The sequence below is a fragment of the Mytilus galloprovincialis genome, chromosome 2 (genome assembly GCF_965363235.1).
Source record: "Mytilus galloprovincialis chromosome 2, xbMytGall1.hap1.1, whole genome shotgun sequence".
Lineage (NCBI taxonomy): Eukaryota > Metazoa > Mollusca > Bivalvia > Mytilida > Mytilidae > Mytilus > Mytilus galloprovincialis.
In genome coordinates this window covers 13,020,049-13,040,922 of record NC_134839.1, presented here as the reverse complement: position 1 = coordinate 13,040,922, position 20,874 = coordinate 13,020,049, and the positions used below count along the sequence as shown (strand labels likewise).

Sequence of the window (20,874 nt, the reverse complement as noted above, 5' to 3'; positions counted from 1 at the left end):
ATATAAAAATTTTAAAAATTTTGAACCAACCGTTTTGTCAGAAAAATTACACTGGTTATATAGCAATTTGACAAACACCAATTTTGTTCATTGAGAAGCTTAATATTCCTTTTACAACACAATGTAATTAAAACGTTTGGCTGATTTTACAGAGTTATCTCCCTGTAGTGTTAGGTACCACCTTAATAAAGATTTATCAAATTATAATCACTGAAAGATAGCATCAATTAAAAAAACAACCATGAGTGTTTGTTTTCTTGAAAATCATTTGATCATAATTTAAAGTATGACAATAAAAAATCTTAACAAAGATGCCTAAATGCTCTATAATTTTCTAAAAATATCCAACCATATACTCCAGGTTTTGCAGAATTTTCCCATTTTAATTAACTGTTCTTTAAAAGGTATATGACATATTGAAAGAGTATATCTAAAACCAAAATTGCAATTTCAAATCAAAGTATATGAATTCAACATTGGATTATGCAAATCAGAGACAGTTTGAGAGTACACTTGATTTTCTGGTCAATTTGACCTGAAATTCGAACTTCATCCTTCAAATCATGAATATTAATTGTGTGTTTGTCTTATTTAACAGACATAACTCCATATTCATAAGATCAATGAGGGCAAAAATCAAACTAGATTTGGATTTGATAATTTTTACAATTTATACCATAGTAAATGGTTATAAGTTAAAGCAACCTAGGTTCTATTCTATAAATGATTTCTTTGGATAAACATACATCATATAGATAAAGCAGCAACCATATTCACTTAACTTTTGTCAAGAGAAAACTAATTCTTCCCTTAGCAACAATCTCTTTAAATGCTGTATTAAAAATTAACCATTATCATCACACAGCCTTCAACCTCAACCATATATCGGATACCTGAGACAGAATCTTAACATAAAGATGATAATGAAAAATTGAAATAAATGTATACCTCATTAAAATACCACAAAATAGGTAATTATCAGTTATTACAATCAACATTTAAAAAAGATAAATAATTAGTTATTGTCAAACAAGAATGTGTCCAAAGTACACGGATGCCCCACTCGCACTATCATTTTCTATGTTTAAAGGACTGTGAAATTGGAATAAATTCTCTAATTTGGCATTAAAATTAGAATGATCTTATCAAAGGGAACATGTATACTAAGTTTCAAGTTGATTGGACTTCTACTTTATCAAAAACTACCTTGACCAAAAACTTTAACCTGAAATTTGCACTATCATTTTCTATGTTCAGTGAACCGTAAAATTGGGGTCAAAACTCTAATTTGGCATTTAAATTAGAAAGATCATATCATAGGGCACATGTATACTAAGTTTCAAGTTGATTGGACTTCAACTTCATCAAAAACTACCTTGACCAAAAACTTTAACCTGAAGCCAAAAACTTTAACCTGAAATTTGCACTATCATTTTCTATCAGTGAACCGTAAAATTGGGGTCAAAACTCTAATTTGGCATTAAAATTAGAAAGATCATATAATAGGGAACATGTGTACCAAGTTTGAAGTCGATTGGACTTCAACTTCATCAAAAACTACCTCGACCAAAAACTTTAACCTGAAGCGGGACAGACGGACGAACGGACGAACGGACGGACGAACGAACGGACGGACAAACGGACGCACAGACCAGAAAACATAATGCCCCTCTACTATCGTAGGTGGGGCATAAAAAGAAAACACACATTTACAAATTATAATAATGAATCTCAAATAACTGTAATTCAAGAAATTAAGTCTGAAAGATTGATAAAATCATAATTTTCTGCTCAATAAACATGTTAAAACAAACTTTCAAAATACCAAAAAAGAGGGAAAATTGTCTTGGAACAAAGTAATTCTTTGAGGAGTATTATTATCTTTTTTATACACAGAACTGATTTTAGTTTTCTTTACAAAATTCAATCATTTAAGTATAAACTTATTTTGAAGTAAGGGTCAGCATACACTGTGGATACATCTATTTTTCCTGGGTATCAAATTTTGTTGATTTAAGAAAGATTGAATTTTCATGGATACTTCTTTTGTGGTTTATAAAATAAAAAAGAAGCTTGTAAAGAAGCTTTTAGGGAATTATTACTTTATTGAACACATAAATTTGGTTCACTCTTCCCATGAAATCCATGAAATTTTGGTATTCCACAAATAATAACAATCTTTTAACAGTATGAAATGTGAACATACAAAAGAGAAAAACTTGAAAGAAACTGTTGATCAAAATTTTAAAATAGGAGGCACAAAATACTTTATAAACAAGAATGTGTCCAAAGTACACGGATGCCCCACTCGCACTATCATTTTCCATGTTCAATGGACCACGAAATTGGATAAAAAATATAATTAGGCATTAAAATTAGAAAGATAATATCATAGGGAACATGTGTACTAAGTTTCAATGTGATTGGACTTCAACTTCATCAAAAACTACCTTGACCAAAAACTTTAACCTGAAGCGGGACAGACGGACGAACGAACGGACAGACGGACGGACGAACAGATGAACGGACGCACAGACCAGAAAACATAATGCCCCTCTACTATCGTAGGTGGGGCATAAATATTCTGAGAAGTCATTATTGAAAACATTTAGTTGATATAAGAAAGATGCAGATACAAGATTATTATTCATTTCAGTATAAATATGAAAATATGGTAAAACTCAGAAAACCAGTGGGATAAAACAAAATTAGTGACTGGTTTTTGAGGGTCTGGTTAGATTTTAGGTTATGGATCTTCATTTTTTTAATCCATTTATTTTTTTCAATCTTTGGTTTATTATTTTCAATTCTTCATATTCTTAAGCAACCAATTATTTACCATTCTTTATTCTTTTTAAGCAAACTTCTCTATTCCTAATTTTTTGGCTTATTATTGTCCATTTCATAAACCCTTTCTAGAGTCAAGAATTCCAGACCCTCTTTAAGTGTGGATTTCAAGCTAAGGATCAAATAACAATAAACAAACACAAAGAACACTTCACCTAAAAATCAACATTTTTACAAATTCTACTTTTTTCGGATTAATAGAAAATTGAAATAGCTTTTTAAAGTGTTCCTGATAGAATAATAAACACTTCTGATACATTCATCATTCATAAATACATTGGCTGGCATTTATCATTAAAAAAACTATCTTTAGTACCAATATTGGCTTGGTTACAAATCAATACATCAAAATCTACTTTGTCTATCATTTCAGATAATAAAACAAATACTATCCATCTTCACAACTAAACACATTTAATGACTAAAAAAATGTTTTGAAAAACTTAAAATTGGTGTATTGAATAATATTTACCTTATGATAAAATCTTTTGTATATTTAGAAAAAAAATATTGAACCCTATGCCAAGTAGTAATTGGAAAATAAAATTACAAAAGGTGTGCTTCACTATTATTTTGCAACTATAAAACCCTCTTTTTTTAAAGGAAATATATAATTGGCATTATGGTACACATATACTAATTCCTCCCCTGTACTTTTTCAGATAATGAATAATTTCAATTAATTAAATTTAAAACATAAACCAAACAAAATGTGTCCCTAGTACAAGGATGCCCCATCCACACTATCATTTTCTATGTTCAGTGGACCGTGCAAATGGGGTAAAATTTCTAATTTGGCAGAAATTAGAAAGATCATATAACAGGGAACATGTGTACTAAGTTATAAGTTGATTGGGCTCCAACTTCATCATAAACTACCTTGACCAAAAACTTTAACCTGAAGCGGGACAGACAGACGCACAGACCAGCACACATAATGCCCATAAATGGGACATAAAATGATCCTGTGTAAACTTTAAACAAATGTGATTTAATTGTGCATGTTGATGAACTTTTCTAACTTTGTTCTATAACTCTGGCCAATATTGATTGATACAGAGTATTGAAGTCAGGGGCGGATGCAGGAATTTTCGAATGGGGGGGTGATAACCCAGGGCAAAGCAGGGCAAAGGGGGGGGGGGGGGGGGGGGGGCGGTGCAAAACATATGTCCCGATACAAATGCATTGATCGGCAAAAATAAAGGGGGGGTGCGCACCCCCGGAACCCCCCCCTGGATCCGCCACTGGAAGTGTACAGTAGTATTTCTTTACTATCAACTTAAAACTTATAACAACATGAAGTACACAACTCAAACCTAACTTGGTGTTGCAACAATCGAAGTTCAAATCCTGGTCATGGCACCAATTTTAGGTTTGAGTTGTGTTCAAAGACATATTTCATCTATGACTTTGAGTGGCTAAGATGATCAAAACCTCAATACAAAACTTAAATAAAACAGATGAAAAAACTGAAGGAACCAAAGATATGCTTTATTCCTTCCTCAAATAGTGTGAATGAATAAAAAAAGAAGTAAATTTCCCCTTGAAATCAATAAGCCGTCATAAAAATATTCATGTTTAAAATATCACTAACATTTAATTGTAATCGTCACTAACAATTCCCAGTACCCCTCCGACCAGATGTATACTCCCTGTAACTAAAACCTGTACATGATCTGCCTCCTGAATCTGAGCAGGGAGGTTACAAGGATCCTTCAAATTCTGGTCCCTCCCATGCGATGCCCAAAGAAGGGCATCATAAATACATGAAAAGTTTACAAAAAAGTCATCACAGTTAGTACCGAGCTGTTTCTGTTTGTCTAAATCCTGAGAATCTGTACAACCTGAAGATGAGGCAGTGTTATTCTGTTTTGATTGGTCCATTTTATCATGTGACTGACTATTGTCTACATGACCTGATGATAAGTTACTTTTGTTACAATTTTCTGTCAATTTTGACATTTTCAAAGAACTGGTACCATTCGAGCAGTTTTTTGTGTATGTATGCACTCCGTTTTTCAAAGGAGATGAACCACTACCAGTCTGACTGTCAACTTCTTCAATCTCTCCATATTTTCGTTTGGCAAGTGAGAGCATCTTCCATGTTTCCATATTATGCTGACATTTCTGTAGTTGTGTTTCCTTAGAGACAGTCATATTAGTGATGTCTAAAAGTAAAAACATTTCATCATTGAGAAAACACAAAATTGACAGCCTGTCATGAAGTGGAAAGAAATTTTCTGTTGCTCTTTTTTAAACTTGACTTCCATATATTATTATCATAACAAAACTTGTGCCAATTTTTTTTTTAAATACTCAAACATTTACATTACACATTAAACTAGATACATCAACCTGTTATATCACGATTCACTTTACTTCTTTAGTAATGGTACTTTGCTAGCAGTTCTATGTGCAAATATGTCATCATGACAGTTCAAAGGGTAGGAATTCACTAAAATGAGGGATGTGGAATATCTGACTAGCAAGTGTAAGCATTTCATTATATCTATCATTTCAGATATTCATGGGCAATTTTTTATTGAATTTTTCTTCTTCATAAAAAAATCATTTACATTCAGAAATCAAAGTAAAGGAGGAAAGCAGAACAATTAAATCAGTATTTTTCAATTTAGATATAATGAAATGCCTGTAATCCATGCATGTGATATTTTTCTTCTTATTGCTTACCTTGACAACGTTTACCTGTATGTTTAAAGTATCAATTACAATGTAATACCTTACTTAAAACAATATAATAATGTTAGTGTATGTTATCTCATCATAAGCCAGTAATACAGTGTATTTACATTGCATTATATCTCATGGTTTAGTTACTTAATCTTAATTTTCAAATTGATTCTTTATTGCACATATTGCTGTTTAACAATACTAAAACTTGGTGTACAGCATTCCATAAGGTCACTTAATCTTCACTATATTTGTGATTAACTTTATTTATTCTGTTCATCTGTTTTATATTGTTTATTTTTATAAGTAGCAAGAGAGAATAAAACGATTAATAAATAATAAACAAGAGTGCACACCTCTTGCCTGCTCTTAATACTGATTATGATTGAATCAGGTCAAGATCAGATGAACACTGCTAGACAGACATATATGCTTTACAAAACCATTCTATGCACAAAAGTAGTTGACCTATTGTTCAAGGTAATTAATAAACAGAAACTACCAAGGAAAAAATGAAGTCAAGGTAAGAAAAACCTGTCAAACATACATGTACCAATCTTCTCCTACTCAAAATATAGTTGACCTATTCGTTACAGTACCAGAGAAATATACCTCACCACAAAAAACTATACATTTATCACTATGAGGTCATGGTTAGTTGGATCCTGTATGACAGACAACATATTTATCTTGCAATGTTTGTATATACAAAATACAGATGTCCTATTACTTATAAGTGAGAAAATACCCACTATAAAAAACATTATTATTTTCAAGCAGTTGATGAACCATTGAAATGAGGACAACAGATATATGTCCATACATGTGATTCTTCCGGCGGGAGTTAAAATCTCCCGCTTTTCAGACCCTCTTCCGTCCCTCCCGTTAAAATTTGAAATCTTCTGCTTTTTGAAAATGTCAATCTCGAAAAAATTTCATTAGACATTTCTGTTTACAAAATAGATACGGACAGGGAAAAAGTCAGAGAAACTCTAAATTGATATTGGAAAAGTCAGAGAAAAACGGAAGTTTCCTGTAATGGAATTTGTGTCAAAAAGGTAAATAGGAAAATAGCCTCAAGTAATCAATGAAGGTGTTAAGGATTATAGACTGTATAAACAATAAAAGATGATTGGCATTCACTAGCTAGTAATCAACTAGCTAGTTAAATATACATGTCTGGATGATTACAAGTGATACTGACAATGGAACAGTTGTATAAACATCGACTTTATAAATTGTGATGCTGTTGAAAACATGGAACAGACTTAGTTTATACTGAACCTCAAAGACAATAAAATCAACTCAAATATGATATTTATGTCTTGTCTTCTATCAAGGCCCATGGAATACCTATATAAGTGTGTTTGTCTTGTAATTTGACAAAATACAACCTGTATCATGTTATCACCAAATACATGTACCCCAGCAGCATAATATTAAAGAAGACACAGTAATGAGTATATAGCCAAATTTAGAAATGGTGCAAATGGTGCAAGTCCAGTCCCAAGGGTCAAGACAATGCTTACTACACTTCATGCAAAGCTGACTATGGGGCCCTAATTACTTGACCAAAAATATGGAGACAGCTACCCACCAGAAAGCCCACAACTCTATCAATTCAACACCTTTTTTTACAAACATGTTCAGTAGTGGTACTAAAGTTGACAATGTGGCTAAAGCAGAGGTACTTTTTGCCAACTATGTATGATGGCTGATCACTTTATCTTTGAACTATATATGATGGTTGATCACTTTAACTTTGAACTATATATGATGAATAAATATTTGACACCCCTTCCTTTATCTTCTATTTTACTAAGTAAAAATGGCTATGCAGGTGCTTGAAGGTGTGAATTCATTGGGTTTTTTTTTCAACATAAAGGAAGATATATGCAGTTTAAACACACGAAAAAACCATTGCGTACGTCGATAAAAAATCTCCAGTTATGAGGCCCAAACTCCAGCTGAAAATTTCCAAATCTCCAGTTGTGGCTTGACAACTCTGTCACATGTATGTATGTCAAATGAAACCTTAAGAACATAAACCATCTGTATACAATATATACAAGTATTCCATTCTTCTACCTTCTAAAATATAAGGCTTTGACTAATAGATTATGCCAAATCCAGTTAGTATCTATTTCTCCAGCATTCTTAAAATGAAATGGACTATGGTATATGTATACCATAATACATCATGTCTATAATTTATAATTTGCCTAGAAAACTGACATGATGGATGTTTTACTTAGATATTAGGCCATGGTTTTTTAATTTGTTGGTTTACGGATCCGTCAACCCGATTTTCCGATTTTCAGAATAAAAATAAAATTGACTTTTCATGCTTTTTTATTCCCGCCGACCCTAACAAATGCATTATCCCTGAAAAATAATTAAAATATTCTTTTTTTATGAAATGAAATGCATTAATCACTAACAAAATTGATAACACTTTCTGTTGTGAAAAAATAGAACTTCCAGCTTACGTTTCTAAAAATAGACAGATCAATTATAACTGACCTTGAAATGTCGTTTTCGCAAATAATTTTGCCGAACGAAACCTGTGTTTAAAACTGCTTACACAATAAGTTTGTTTCCCTTATTTGTCATCAGTCCGTAAGATGCATCATCTCATAGGAATAGACTTGTCCAAATGTGATATCATGTTAAAATACTGAACATTAACAAATCATTTGGAATTTTCTTTTCATAGATAAAAAAAAATATCGGCCATTAGGATAAAAAACGGGAATGCATGACAACAGATTAACCCAATATTCTCGTTTTTTCCAGTGGACGAGTCTATTATGTTTTTTGACACGTGTGTTGAAACTTATTTTCTTACAACGTTTTTACATTTTTTTTCTTTATCAGTTTTCGTGCTTGAAGATCATTATTTACCAAGTTTTCTGTAATTGATTAAGAGCTACGCGAATCTGTTTTTCTTGTTCGTGAAATGATGATTGAATTTCGTCTTTGTCCATGCACCCCCTTTTTTTACAGGAAATTATTAGATGCGATGTTGATGACAGCTGAGCAATAATATTTTATCTAACTAAAATTTAACAATGATGACAAAATATCATGTAAGAAAGGTAAAATATATATTCATTTTGCATATTTTTCTGTCTTGAAAGATATTTTTTTTTCTTTTTTTGTTTTTCATCCTTTTTTAATTTTGAATGTAATGGTAGTTTAAATTACAAAGTAAAAGCTCCTATGAACATTATTATATACACTACCTGCAGATGATGATGTTGTGTACGATATGTTTGGACAGAATACTGCTCCATCAAACCCACACGACTGAAAATACAAAATTTATATAAAATATACATTGATATATATATAAATGATTAATATTGTGAAATTTTGCCTATAGTACTGGACAGGATTAACTTTACTCAAGTCAAATATTTTTCTAATTGAAACAAAGATAAATTCTGCACATTTTTTTTATGATGGCAAATTTAAGACTTAATTGGGGAAAATCAATATTGGTATTACGACAAAAATGTTGGACCTGATATATGGACTCGACTGAGGTCGCAATAGTTTGAATGCTAAACTGAGGGACAGAAATTCTAGTGAAGAGTTCAATATTGAATTTACTGATTATCAAACTGACTGCAGTTGAGATACTGATAATAACTATACTTTACCATGAGTGGTCTAAGAAGTTGTGTTACATCTCTATCTCCAGTGGTGTTAAACAACAATATTTTAATCACTTTACCACTGCAAATAGAATAAAAAGTTACATGTAAATCTTCAACTTTGGTTTGTTCATGCACAATACTTTCATAATAAATGTAATTCAGTGTCAGTACAGTTTTGAGTGTGTTTGAGTGGTTTTTTTTAATAAAGATAAAATAGCAAACACAGAATTATGCGTCGTCTGCCACTTCAAAAACTAAAATCAAATCACCAAGATTATCTTTATATTCATTAGAAACTTATCATTCCAAACTATACAAGGTGAATTGGAATTGACTGAAAGGTAAAAAGTCCCATATAAATATGAATTCAGTAGCCTTTTATAAAGTCCTCCAAAAATGTACCTAATTAGGAACCATTTTGAACTGCTGAAAAATGTTGTTGAGATCAGAAACACACATACACATTAAAACTCATCTATGCTGAGCTGCTTACTACATATTGTTATGCCTAAGGGTATGAGTTAAGGATGATAGGTTTATATGTATCATGTTTCTTTCTTTTCTTGTTTGCTCAGAGAGTTCATTTCTACTTTCACTTTCATTTTCGTGTTCCGTTACTCTGAGCTGCACTGTTATATTATGAACGGAAGGACTATGCCTATGAACACTTTTATTTCAGGTATCGCGGCCGTATTGTATTGTATTGTATGTATTATATTATTGTTTATGGGAAATATTGATAGGACAGGGTTCGTTCTCACTGTTTGACCAGGGGGGTACTTTGACATGATCCCAGCTTTAGTTTGACCTGTATATCGCTTGTCCCTTTTGCTCACCTGTTTTATTCAATCACGTTAAGGGTCTATATTGTAACCAGGGTACGTTCCCACTAAGGGTTATTCTTGATAAGCCCATATCTCCCCTTTTTCCTCGACAGTTGTGTAGTTCTATTTGTTTTTGCGCCATGTTCCATATTATTGCCGTGGGAACTTCCGGTTTTAAGGACCAATCGGAATGGACAGAGATAACCTAGTTTCCAGAACCCGGTATTATGTATATTCAGAATTACAACCAATCGCTACGTTAATTTTACGGACACACTTATCGTTATAGTAACGGACACACTTTCTGTGTCCGCAGACTTCCGGACTATGTAAACGGTTGTAGCAGACGATTCTGGACAGCACAGCACACATTACCTTGATTTTTGATAGATATACCATTATTACCAGAGCCTACCACTTGTGAACCATTACCAGATTAATGTTAACCCCGATTTTTATGATATTTACGACCTGACAAGTGACCTATATTATTCTACTATAATACTGTAAATAGTAAAACCACTTTCCCATGTTTACGCACGACGATTAACATCCAAGGGGGGCTCTGAACCGTTTTTGCTTTGGGATATTTATTTATAACATGTATATATACTGATTTATGACTGATTAAATAGTCATTGCTAAACTTATAACTGTTTTTGTTATATTTTGTCTTGAAATGAATAAGAAACCAGTGTCTTAGATTACTCAGTCCAGCTACCAAGGTTTGCAAGTTACCATTGCATGTTTCACGATTACCAGTGAAAGTTTATAAAAGGCCTGCTACCAAGGTTCTAGTGTTAAGCAAGTAAACACACACACACACATTTAATTATTACTTCGTAATGCTATACCAGAGGCGTTACAATATGAAGTCATTCCGTTCAGTGGCATAGGAGAAATGTAATAATTTTTTTTAAACTTCATTCAACTAATTGAAAATAGCAATAAGAAAGTAGTTACCGGACAGATCCAAATGTGCTGACATATTACAACTAATAATTGTTAAGCTGCTGACAAAATATAAAATCATTCTGTTCAAAAGTGTTTGAGAGTAGTATGATGATTTATAGAACAAGAGGCTCTCAAGAGCCTGAATCGCTCACCTTAATTCTTTTGGTTAAATCTCTCATCAATGATTATTTTGGCTTTTCAATTTATTTAAATGTTTTTTGGATCGTCCTATTTTCTTCAAAAGCCAAAAAAAAAATAATCATTTTCTCCTATGTTCTATTTTAGCCATAGGAGCTATGTTTCTTGACATACAAGGAAATAAAATATAAAATTTATACTAGATACTCTGAAACTCATTTAGCCTAAGTTTGGCTGAAATTGATACAGCCGTTTCAAAGGAGAAGATTTTTTAAAGTAAGTCAACATGATGAACAAATTGTGAAAAAAAGTCTTTAAAGGGCAATAACTCCTTAAGGGGTCAATTGACAATTTTGGTCAAATTGACTTAATTGAAGATCTTACTTTGCTGAACATTATTGCTGTTTACAGTTTATTTCTATCTATAATTATATTCAAGATAATAAACAAAAACAGCAAAATTTCCTTAAAATTATCAATTCAGGGGCAGCAACCCAACAACAGGTTGTCTGATTCAACTGAAAATTTCAGGGCAGATAGATCTTGACCTGATAAACAATATTACCCCATGTCAGATTTGCTCTAAATGCTTTGGTTTTTGAGTTATAAGCCAAAAACTGCATTTGACCCCTATGTTTTATTTTTAGCAATGGCGACCATGTTTGTTGATAGATCATAACTTCGGATACAATTTACAAACTAGATACCCTAAGGAACATTCAATTAAAGTTTGGAAGTATTTGGCCCAGTAGTTTCAGAGGAGAAGATTTTTGTAAAAGATTACTAAGATTTACTAAAAATGGTTAAAAATTGACTATAAAGGGCAATAACTCCTAAAGGGGTCAACTGACCATTTCCGTCATGTTGACTTATTTGTAAATCTTACTGTGCTGAACATTATTCCTATTTACAGTTTATCTCTATCTATAATAATATTCAAGATAATAACCAAAAACAGCAAAATTTCCTTAAAATTACCAATTCAGGGGCAGCAACCCAACAACGGGTTGTCTGATTCATCTGAAAATTTCAGGGCAGATAGATCTTGACCTGATAAACAATATTACTCCATGTCAGATTTGCTCTAAATGCTTTGGTTTTTGAGTTATAAGCCAAAAACTGCATTTGACCCCTATGTTCTATTTTTAGCAATGGCGACCATGTTTGTTGATAGATCAAAACTTCGGATACAATTTATCAATTAGATACCCTAAGGAACATTCAGTTAAAGTTTGAAAGTATTTGGCCCAGTAGTTTCAGAGTAGAAGATTCTTGAAATAGTTTACGACGACGACAGACGACGACAGACGACGACAGACGACGGACGACGACGGACGCCAAGTGATGGCATAAGCTCACTTGTCCCTTCGGGACAGGTGAGCTAACAATGGATTAATGGACAAATGAACAAGGTGCTTGCAATATACGGTAGCCCCTACTTTTTGAATGATGGTACAATATAATGTTGAGATGATAGTCAATTATTGAAAAGTATTTACCTAATGCTGTTTGCCTCTCTCTTGGAATGTTTTTGGAACCAATCAACACATTGCTGTAATAGAAATAAGATATTGAAAACACCTTTTCCTACTATTTGATAATTAATAAAACTAGAGGCTCTAAAGAGCCTGTGTCGTTCACCTTGGTCTATGTGAACATTAAATAAAGGACACAGATGGATTCATGACAAAATTATGTTTTGGTGATGGTGATGTGTTTGTACATCTTATTTTACTGAACATTCTTGCTGCTAAAAATTATTTCTATCTATAATGAACTTGGCCCAGTAGTTTCAGTGGAAAATGTTAGTAAAAATTTACAAATTTTATGAAAATTGTTAAAAATTGACTATAAAGGACCATAACTCCTTAGGGGGTCAATTGACCATTTTGGTCATGTTGACTTATTTTTAGGTCTTACTTTGCTGTACATTATTGCTGTTTACAGTTTATCTCTATCTATAATAATATTCAAGATAATAACCAAAAACAGAAAAAAATCCCTAAAATTACCAATTCAGGGGCAGCAACCCAACAACAGGTTGTCTGATTCATCTGAAAATTTCAGGGCAGATAGATTTTGACCTGATAAACAATTTCCCCCAATTGTCAGATTTGCTCTAAATGTGTTGGTTTTTGAGCCAAAAACTGCATTTTACCCCTATGTTCTATTTTTAGCCATGGCGGCCATCTTGGTTGGTTGGCCGGCTCACCGGAAACATTTTTAAAACTAGATACCCCAATGATGATTGTGGCCAAGTTCGGTTTAATTTGGCCCAGTATTTTCAGAGGAGAAGATTTTTGTAAAAGTTAACGACGACGGAAGACGGACAACGGACGCAAAGTGATGAGAAAAGCTAGGTGAGCTAAAAAAAACAAGAATGTTTCCATAGTACAGGGATGCCCCATCCGCACTATCATTTTCTATGTTCAGTGGACCTTGAAAATGGGGTAAAAACTCTAATTTGGCATTAAAATTAGAAAGATCATATCATAGGGAACATGTGTACTAAGTTTCAAGTTGATTGGACTTAAACATCATCAGAAACTACCTCAACCAATACTTTAACCTGAAGTGGGACAGGGGGACGAACGAACGGACAGACAAACAGACACAAACCAGAAAACATAATGCCCATAAATGGGACATAAAAAATAGCAAGTTGTCTAGCTGGGAGAAACATATATTGCTATTGTTTACTGATGTTATTACAATTTAGGTTGGTTTTACTAAAACTCCCTTCTTCCAACTTGCAGGAAAAAAGGGGACAAAATGCTCAATTATATTTCATATTTGGAATTCTATACATATATTCAATGGATTTGGAATTCTATACATATATTCAATGGACAATCTCGGATATAAAAGATATATGTATGGGTTTTACTCACACTGAAAAGCTGTATGGTGACCTATAGCTGTTAATTTCTGTCATTTGGTCTTTTCAGATAAGTTTTCTCATTGGCAATCAAACCACACCTTCATATTCATATATAGGTAAAACACTGCTGTTTGTGTAGATTTCAACAAAAGAGAATCGGTTATAAATGGAAAAAATCTTCTATTGGTCACTTTTGTTCATCTACATCTTCCATGTGCACAACACAGTTTCTAGTAGTGGCGAATAATCAGGCCAAGTTTCATTACTCAACTTTAACAGATTTTGAAGTTAAGAAGAAAAGATTAAATGACAGATAGAAACAAACTAAGTTGATTGCTTTAGGTCCCTTTGTCAATGAAATAGATTTGGCTCTTAATTTTGCTTTGACTTATTGACAAAAAAATATAAAATTTCAAGAAAGGAGTAGGTTCAGTATTCAGTAAGACCCCTTTTTGGTCCCAAAATATATCAGTTTTACAAAATTGTTATAATGTAAACTTTAAGCTATTTATTGGAAAGTAGAATACTTCTGCTACATAAATATGGGCTGTTTTTGACAATATAATGCACATATATCAGGTACTAGCATCATTAAGTCATGCTAAATTACTGAGCACCATCTAGAGTTATCTCCCTGTAGTTTTCTATAGGACCCAAATTAGTTTGTTTTTCTCTTACCTGAATACTTTCCAGAGTATGAGCACCATCTAGAGTTATCTCCCTGCAGTATTCTGTAGGACCCTAATTAGTTTTGTCTTACCTGAATACTTTCAAGGGTATGAGCACCATCTAGAGTTATCTCCCTGCAGTATTCTGTAGGACCCTAATTAGTTTGTTTTTCTCTTACCTGAATACTTTCCAGGGTATGAGCACCATCTAGAGTTATCTCCCTGCAGTATTCTGTAGGACCCTAATTAGTTTTTTCTTACCTGAATACTTTCCAGGGTATGAGCACCATCTAGAGTTATCTCCCTGCAGTATTCTGTAGGACCCTAATCAGTTTGTTTTTCTCTTACCTGAATACTTTCCAGGGTATGAGCACCATTTAGAGTTATCTCCCTGCAGTATTCTGTAGGACCCTAATTAGTTTTTTCTTACCTGAATACTTTCCAGGGTATGAGCACCATCTAGAGTTATCTCCCTGCAGTATTCTGTAGGACCCTAATTAGTTGTTTTTCTCTTACCTGAATACTTTCAAGGGTATGAGCACCATCTAAAGTTATCTCCCTGCAGTATTCTGTAGGACCCTAATAAGTTTGTTTTTCTCTAACCTGAATACTTTCCAGGGTATGAGCACCATCTAAAGTTATCTCCCTGCAGTATTCTGTAGAACCCTAATTAGTTTGTTTTTCTCTTACCTGAATACTTTCCAGGGTATGAGCATCATCTAGAGTTATCTCCCTGCAGTATTCTGTAGGACCCTAATTAGTTTTTTCTTACCTGAATACTTTCAAGGGTATGAGCACCATCTAGAGTTATCTCCCTGCAGTATTCTGTAGGACCCTAATTAGTTTGTTTTTCTCTTACCTGAATACTTTCAAGGGTATGAGCACCATCTAGAGTTATCTCCCTGCAGTATTCTGTAGGACCCTAATTAGTTGTTTTTCTCTTACCTGAATACTTTCCAGGGTATGAGCACCATCTAAAGTTATCTCCCTGCAGTATTCTGTAGGACCCTAATTAGTTTGTTTTTCTCTAACCTGAATACTTTCCAGGGTATGAGCACCATCTAGAGTTATCTCCCTGCAGTATTCTGTAGGACCCTAATTTTTGTTTTTCTCTTACCTGAATACTTTCCAGGGTATGAGCACCATCTAGAGTTATCTCCCTGCAGTATTCTGTAGGACCCTAATTAGTTTTTTCTTACCTGAATACTTTCAAGGGTATGAGCACCATCTAGAGTTATCTCCCTGCAGTATTCTGTAGGACCCTAATTAGTTTGTTTTTCTCTAACCTGAATACTTTCCAGGGTATGAGCACCATCTAGAGTTATCTCCCTGCAGTATTCTGTAGGACCCTAATTAGTTTTTTCTTACCTGAATACTTTCCAGGGTATGAGCACCATCTAAAGTTATCTCCCTGCAGTATTCTGTAGGACCCTAATTAGTTTGTTTTTCTCTTACCTGAATACTTTCCAGGGTATGAGCACCATCTAGAGTTATCTCCCTGCAGTATTCTGTAGGACCCTAATTAGTTTTTTCTTAACTGAATACTTTTCAGGGTATGAGCACCATCTAGAGTTATCTCCCTGTAGTATTCTATAGGACCCTAACTAGTTTGTTTTTCTCTTACCTGAATACTTTCCAGGGTATGAGCACCATCTAAAGTTATCTCCCTGCAGTATTCTGTAGGACCCTAATTAGTTTTTTCTTACCTGAATACTTTCCAGGGTATGAGCACCATCTAGAGTTATCTCCCTGCAGTATTCTGTAGGACCCTAATTAGTTTTTTTTCTTACCTGAATACTTTCAAGGGTATGAGCACCATCTAGAGTTATCTCCCTGCAGTATTCTGTAGGACCCTAATTAGTTTTTTCTTACCTGAATACTTTCAAGGGTATGAGCACCATCTAGATAGTAAGTTAACTTGTTTTTCTTTATGGTCTGGTTTCTACCTAGCCATTTACATTCAACTAAACCTAAAATTGTATAGAGGCAGATATATTACTGGAGGATACTACATTGTGTGATGTTATGCATGGTTTATATTTAATTTAATAAAAAAAAAATACATAGATAACATCTTTGATATTCCGTATTTTTGTTTTTGTAACTATTACTTTACCAAGTACCACTATGTCCTACCACAGAAAAGTTTCCCTGTCGAAAAATTGTATAATTCAGAGTCAAATTCGTTAATATAAATATAGCCTATTGCATGCAGTTATTACTGTGATCATTGAACAATGGACAAAAATGCAAGATCAATTATTACAATTTTAGTAGGTGCTGCTTTTTAAACATACAAATATGCTTTTCAATTTAAAATTGCATTTTTCCATTGTTTTGCTAATTCTATCCAGTTGCATTTTACACAATAATCAAAACATTTCAAAAATTTCTGCATTTGCAGTAATCATAAAACAGATAATTGTTATTATGTTTAATAAGGTATTTCAAGATTGATACGTATGAAGGTTAATCAAGTCATCATTCTGAAAAAGATGAGCTGAAGACTGACCATCATTCCAGGAAAAAAAAACATAATGTTACATTACATTCTAATTTATATAATAAATCTGGAAATCAAATTGAGATGTAAATTGTAGTCACTGACCGTTTATCAAAGATTGGTTGAAAGGAAAAGATTTTGCTACTCCTAAATCACCATGTCCATTTAAAACTTCGTTCACACCATTCAATGCTTCCTCTGAAATAATTTAGATAAAAAAAATATAAATGAAGCTAAAATTAATATTAACATATTACCTGGGTCATGTTCAATATCTTAGCCGCTTAGCTGTTACATAACTGCTATCAATATCTATGTAGCAGCTAGGCTAAATACATGTTCAATAGTCATAAATCTACGTAGCACTACATAGCCCCTTAGATATCGAACGCAACCCTGTTTTTCAATCTGATTGAAGCAAATCTAAAAATTTTAAAAAATTTTAAATGCATTTAACAAAACGTAACTACAGAACTTTTGTGTATGCTAAAACGTTCAATAGCCATTCCACAATTCATATATTGTGATTATGCTGCTTAATCAATGCATTCCAACTTTTTTTAATTTCTATCCAGTCTAATGGTAAAAATATATGTCATCTTACTATACAAATGCTTTAAATATGATATTGAGCTTGAAGGATGACACCTAATCTAAGTTGTACATTAACCTTAAAAATAACAGATATTTTGAGAAACTGTACAAACAAATTCTAAATTACTTCCTTATTAATGTACCATCAAATTATCTCTGACAGGAAATAACTATACAATACAATACAATACAATATTTTTATTTTCCAAATTAAAGGGCCCATTAAGAGCATAACATTATTACAACATGACATAAACATTACAGAGTGATTAAAGAAACATAAAATAATAATTCAAATGCATGAGGAAAGAATCAGTGGTCAAGGGGAGATAATTTTGATATCTTTTAGAGTATTTAAGTTATAGGTACCAGTCTTGTATTACAACTCCAATTTCCGGTGCATGTCAAAACATGGAGGGAAACAAAATAGTGCATTTTTTTCTGAATTTTTTTCTGAACTCAATTTTTTCTGTTTGATTATAGGTTTATGCTGAATTGAAACATATATATAGACTTTAAAAAAAATCTTGCATCTTTTGGGGATATCAATCCATGAAAGTGGAAGGATATCATGTTTACTGGAAGTGGTGCGGCCTAGTAAAAATAGCAAACAGAAAGTAGAAAAAAAATGTTTTAACTTCAGGATTGCGTAACTTTTTATTCTTCGTGGCAACACCCTCTTTTTTTCCGATTAAATCACAATTTCACATTAGTACATGCATGATATGAACATGAAAATTTTTTTCTATGTAGCATTTTTTATTTTTTTATTTTCAAAGATCAGCTGTTTAACATGTAAGCCTATGGAGCAGTCAATTACAAGACTGCAACCTGCATAGGGTAATTTTTTCATATGTTCACTGCAAGGAAGTAGTTCATGTGGACTTATGTGTGCCCAGAATGATAAAACATCATGATTTAAGAACTTTTTAAGAGAAAAAAATTATGGGGTATCAAGTTACACTGAAAAAACTGAAATTATGTAATAATTATGCATTTTCATACTAGACACCATTCAAAAGTATTAATAGATATAAAGCACAACAGTTTGAGGCAAATTGAGATTTTGATGGTATTACATACATGATTTTCAATTAAAAAGAACATAGAAAGATTTTTTTCTCAATGAAATCTTCTTATGATGCAATTTTTAGTAGCACAGTTTTATTCAAAATAAGAGCAAAGTTGAAGAGACAGCTACATACAAAAGTACTGTTTTTTCTTTAGGGTTATTATTTTCATGGCTCAATTGTTGACATTTAGGTAGAATATGTATAAAATGAACTTTTGGTGAAAAGATTTTCATAAAATGTTCATTTTTCATGAGTCTATACTTCTTTTCCTGTCTGCGGCACTGCATGGTTAATTGAAATTTCCATATTTGGGTTAAAAATTTGTTTAAAAAGCAGAATTTTTCTAAAACTATTCATCATGACATGGATTTTTGTGATTAGGTGTGACAAGTAATCAATATTCTAACCAACAAGAATGTGTCCCCAGTACACAGATGCCCCATCCGCACTATCATTTTCTATGTTCAGTGGACCGTGAAAATGGGGTTAAATCTCTAATTTGGAATTAAAATTAGAAAGATCATATCATACAGAACATATGTACTAAGTTTCAAGTTGATTAGACTTCAACTTCATCAAAAACTACCTCGACCAAAAACTTTAACCTGAAGCGGGACAGACGGACGAACGAACAGACGGACGGACGAACGAACGAACGGACGCACAGACCAGAAAACATAATGCCCATAAATGGGGCATAAAAACACTCACATGAGTTTTCATTTTGTTTTTTCTTGAATTTTATTTCAAATTTTATATGCATTGGTGGGTCAAGTACAGTCTAAAAACCATGATATAGTAGGCATGTATAAAGACCAGTATAGTCAAACATGAGAAAGGTATGGTCTTTCTTGTGTCCAGAAAGTTGTATTGTAGCAAATTCTTCAATATGAAAAAGTTTTGGGTAGTTTTTCAATTTTGACTTAAACAAGAGGCCCACTTGGGTAGATTTCATTGAAAAAAGGGGGAGGGGTAAACTATTGAATGTGGTTCATTTAAACAGGAGGAAAAAAATAAAAACAATAGATTAGAATACCTTTCTAGCTCCACAGTATCCAAATAATAGAAAAACATTCATGAAGATAGACTAGAATGAGATTTACAGATCATTTAGAAGACATGACTGATTTCCAAATTTTGCCTGTTTTCAGAAAGGGGTACTGCTTAAATAGTGGGGTTATTTTCATTAATATAGCCAAACAGTTCTAATAATGGCACTTTTTATGTTCAAATATGGCTACTTAATGAAACTAAGTAAATGAATTATTTTTTTAAGACATTTCATGAATGTTATAGGTACCAGTCTTGTATTACAACTCCAATTTCCGGTGCATGTCAAAACATGGAGGGAAACAAAATAGTGCATTTTTTTCTGAATTTTTTTCTGAACTCAATTTTTTCTGTTTGATTATAGGTTTATGCTGAATTGAAACATATATATAGACTTTAAAAAAAATCTTGCATCTTTTGGGGATATCAATCCATGAAAGTGGAAGGATATCATGTTTACTGGAAGTGGTGCGGCCTAGTAAAAATAGCAAACAGAAAGTAGAAAAAAAATGTTTTGACTTCAGGATTGCGTAACTTTTTATTCTTCGTGGCAACACCCTCTTTTTTTCCGATTAAATCACAATTTCACATTAGTACATGCATGATATGAACATGAAAATTTTTTTCTATGTAGCATTTTTTATTTTTTTATTTTCAAAGATCAGCTGTTTAACATGTAAGCCTATGGAGCAGTCAATTACAAGACTGCAACCTTAACTAATTTTCTGATTTTCTAAGTTGCAGGCCTTTATCGAGGTATGCACATAAAATAGATAAAAATCTGCTATCTTCATTAATCATGATCCATGGAAAAAGATCTTTTCTGTTTGAATTATCTAAACTGGGGTATTTTTTGATATAATCAGTCACATCTCTTCTGAGGTTATTGTAAAGAGGGCTTTCAAGAAGAAAGTGCATTTCATTTTCAATACAATTTGAATTACAATATAAACATATCCTCTCATGTCGAGGTAATATTTCATATTTAC

At 32.7% G+C, this 20,874-nt stretch overlaps 1 protein-coding gene across 4 annotated transcripts in view; it reads right to left on the bottom strand.

Moving 5' to 3' along the window:
- Positions 1–4,071: 4,071 nt before the first annotated feature.
- LOC143062932 (folylpolyglutamate synthase, mitochondrial-like) overlaps positions 4,072–20,874 on the bottom strand; it is a 33,173-nt gene continuing 16,370 nt past the window's right edge. For 3 of the 4 annotated variants that reach the window (XM_076234772.1, XM_076234774.1, XM_076234775.1), the window contains 7 exons: positions 17,274–17,366; positions 16,538–16,635; positions 12,616–12,668; positions 9,204–9,279; positions 8,784–8,847; positions 5,539–5,553; positions 4,072–5,015 (listed from right to left, as the gene is read on the bottom strand). In XM_076234772.1, the coding sequence (XP_076090887.1) occupies positions 4,444–5,015; positions 5,539–5,553; positions 8,784–8,847; positions 9,204–9,279; positions 12,616–12,668; positions 16,538–16,635; positions 17,274–17,366 (971 nt within the window). In that variant the 3' untranslated portion in view covers positions 4,072–4,443. The remainder of the gene's footprint in view (positions 5,016–5,538; positions 5,554–8,783; positions 8,848–9,203; positions 9,280–12,615; positions 12,669–16,537; positions 16,636–17,273; positions 17,367–20,874) is intronic. The other variant, XM_076234773.1, reaches the window with a different exon arrangement.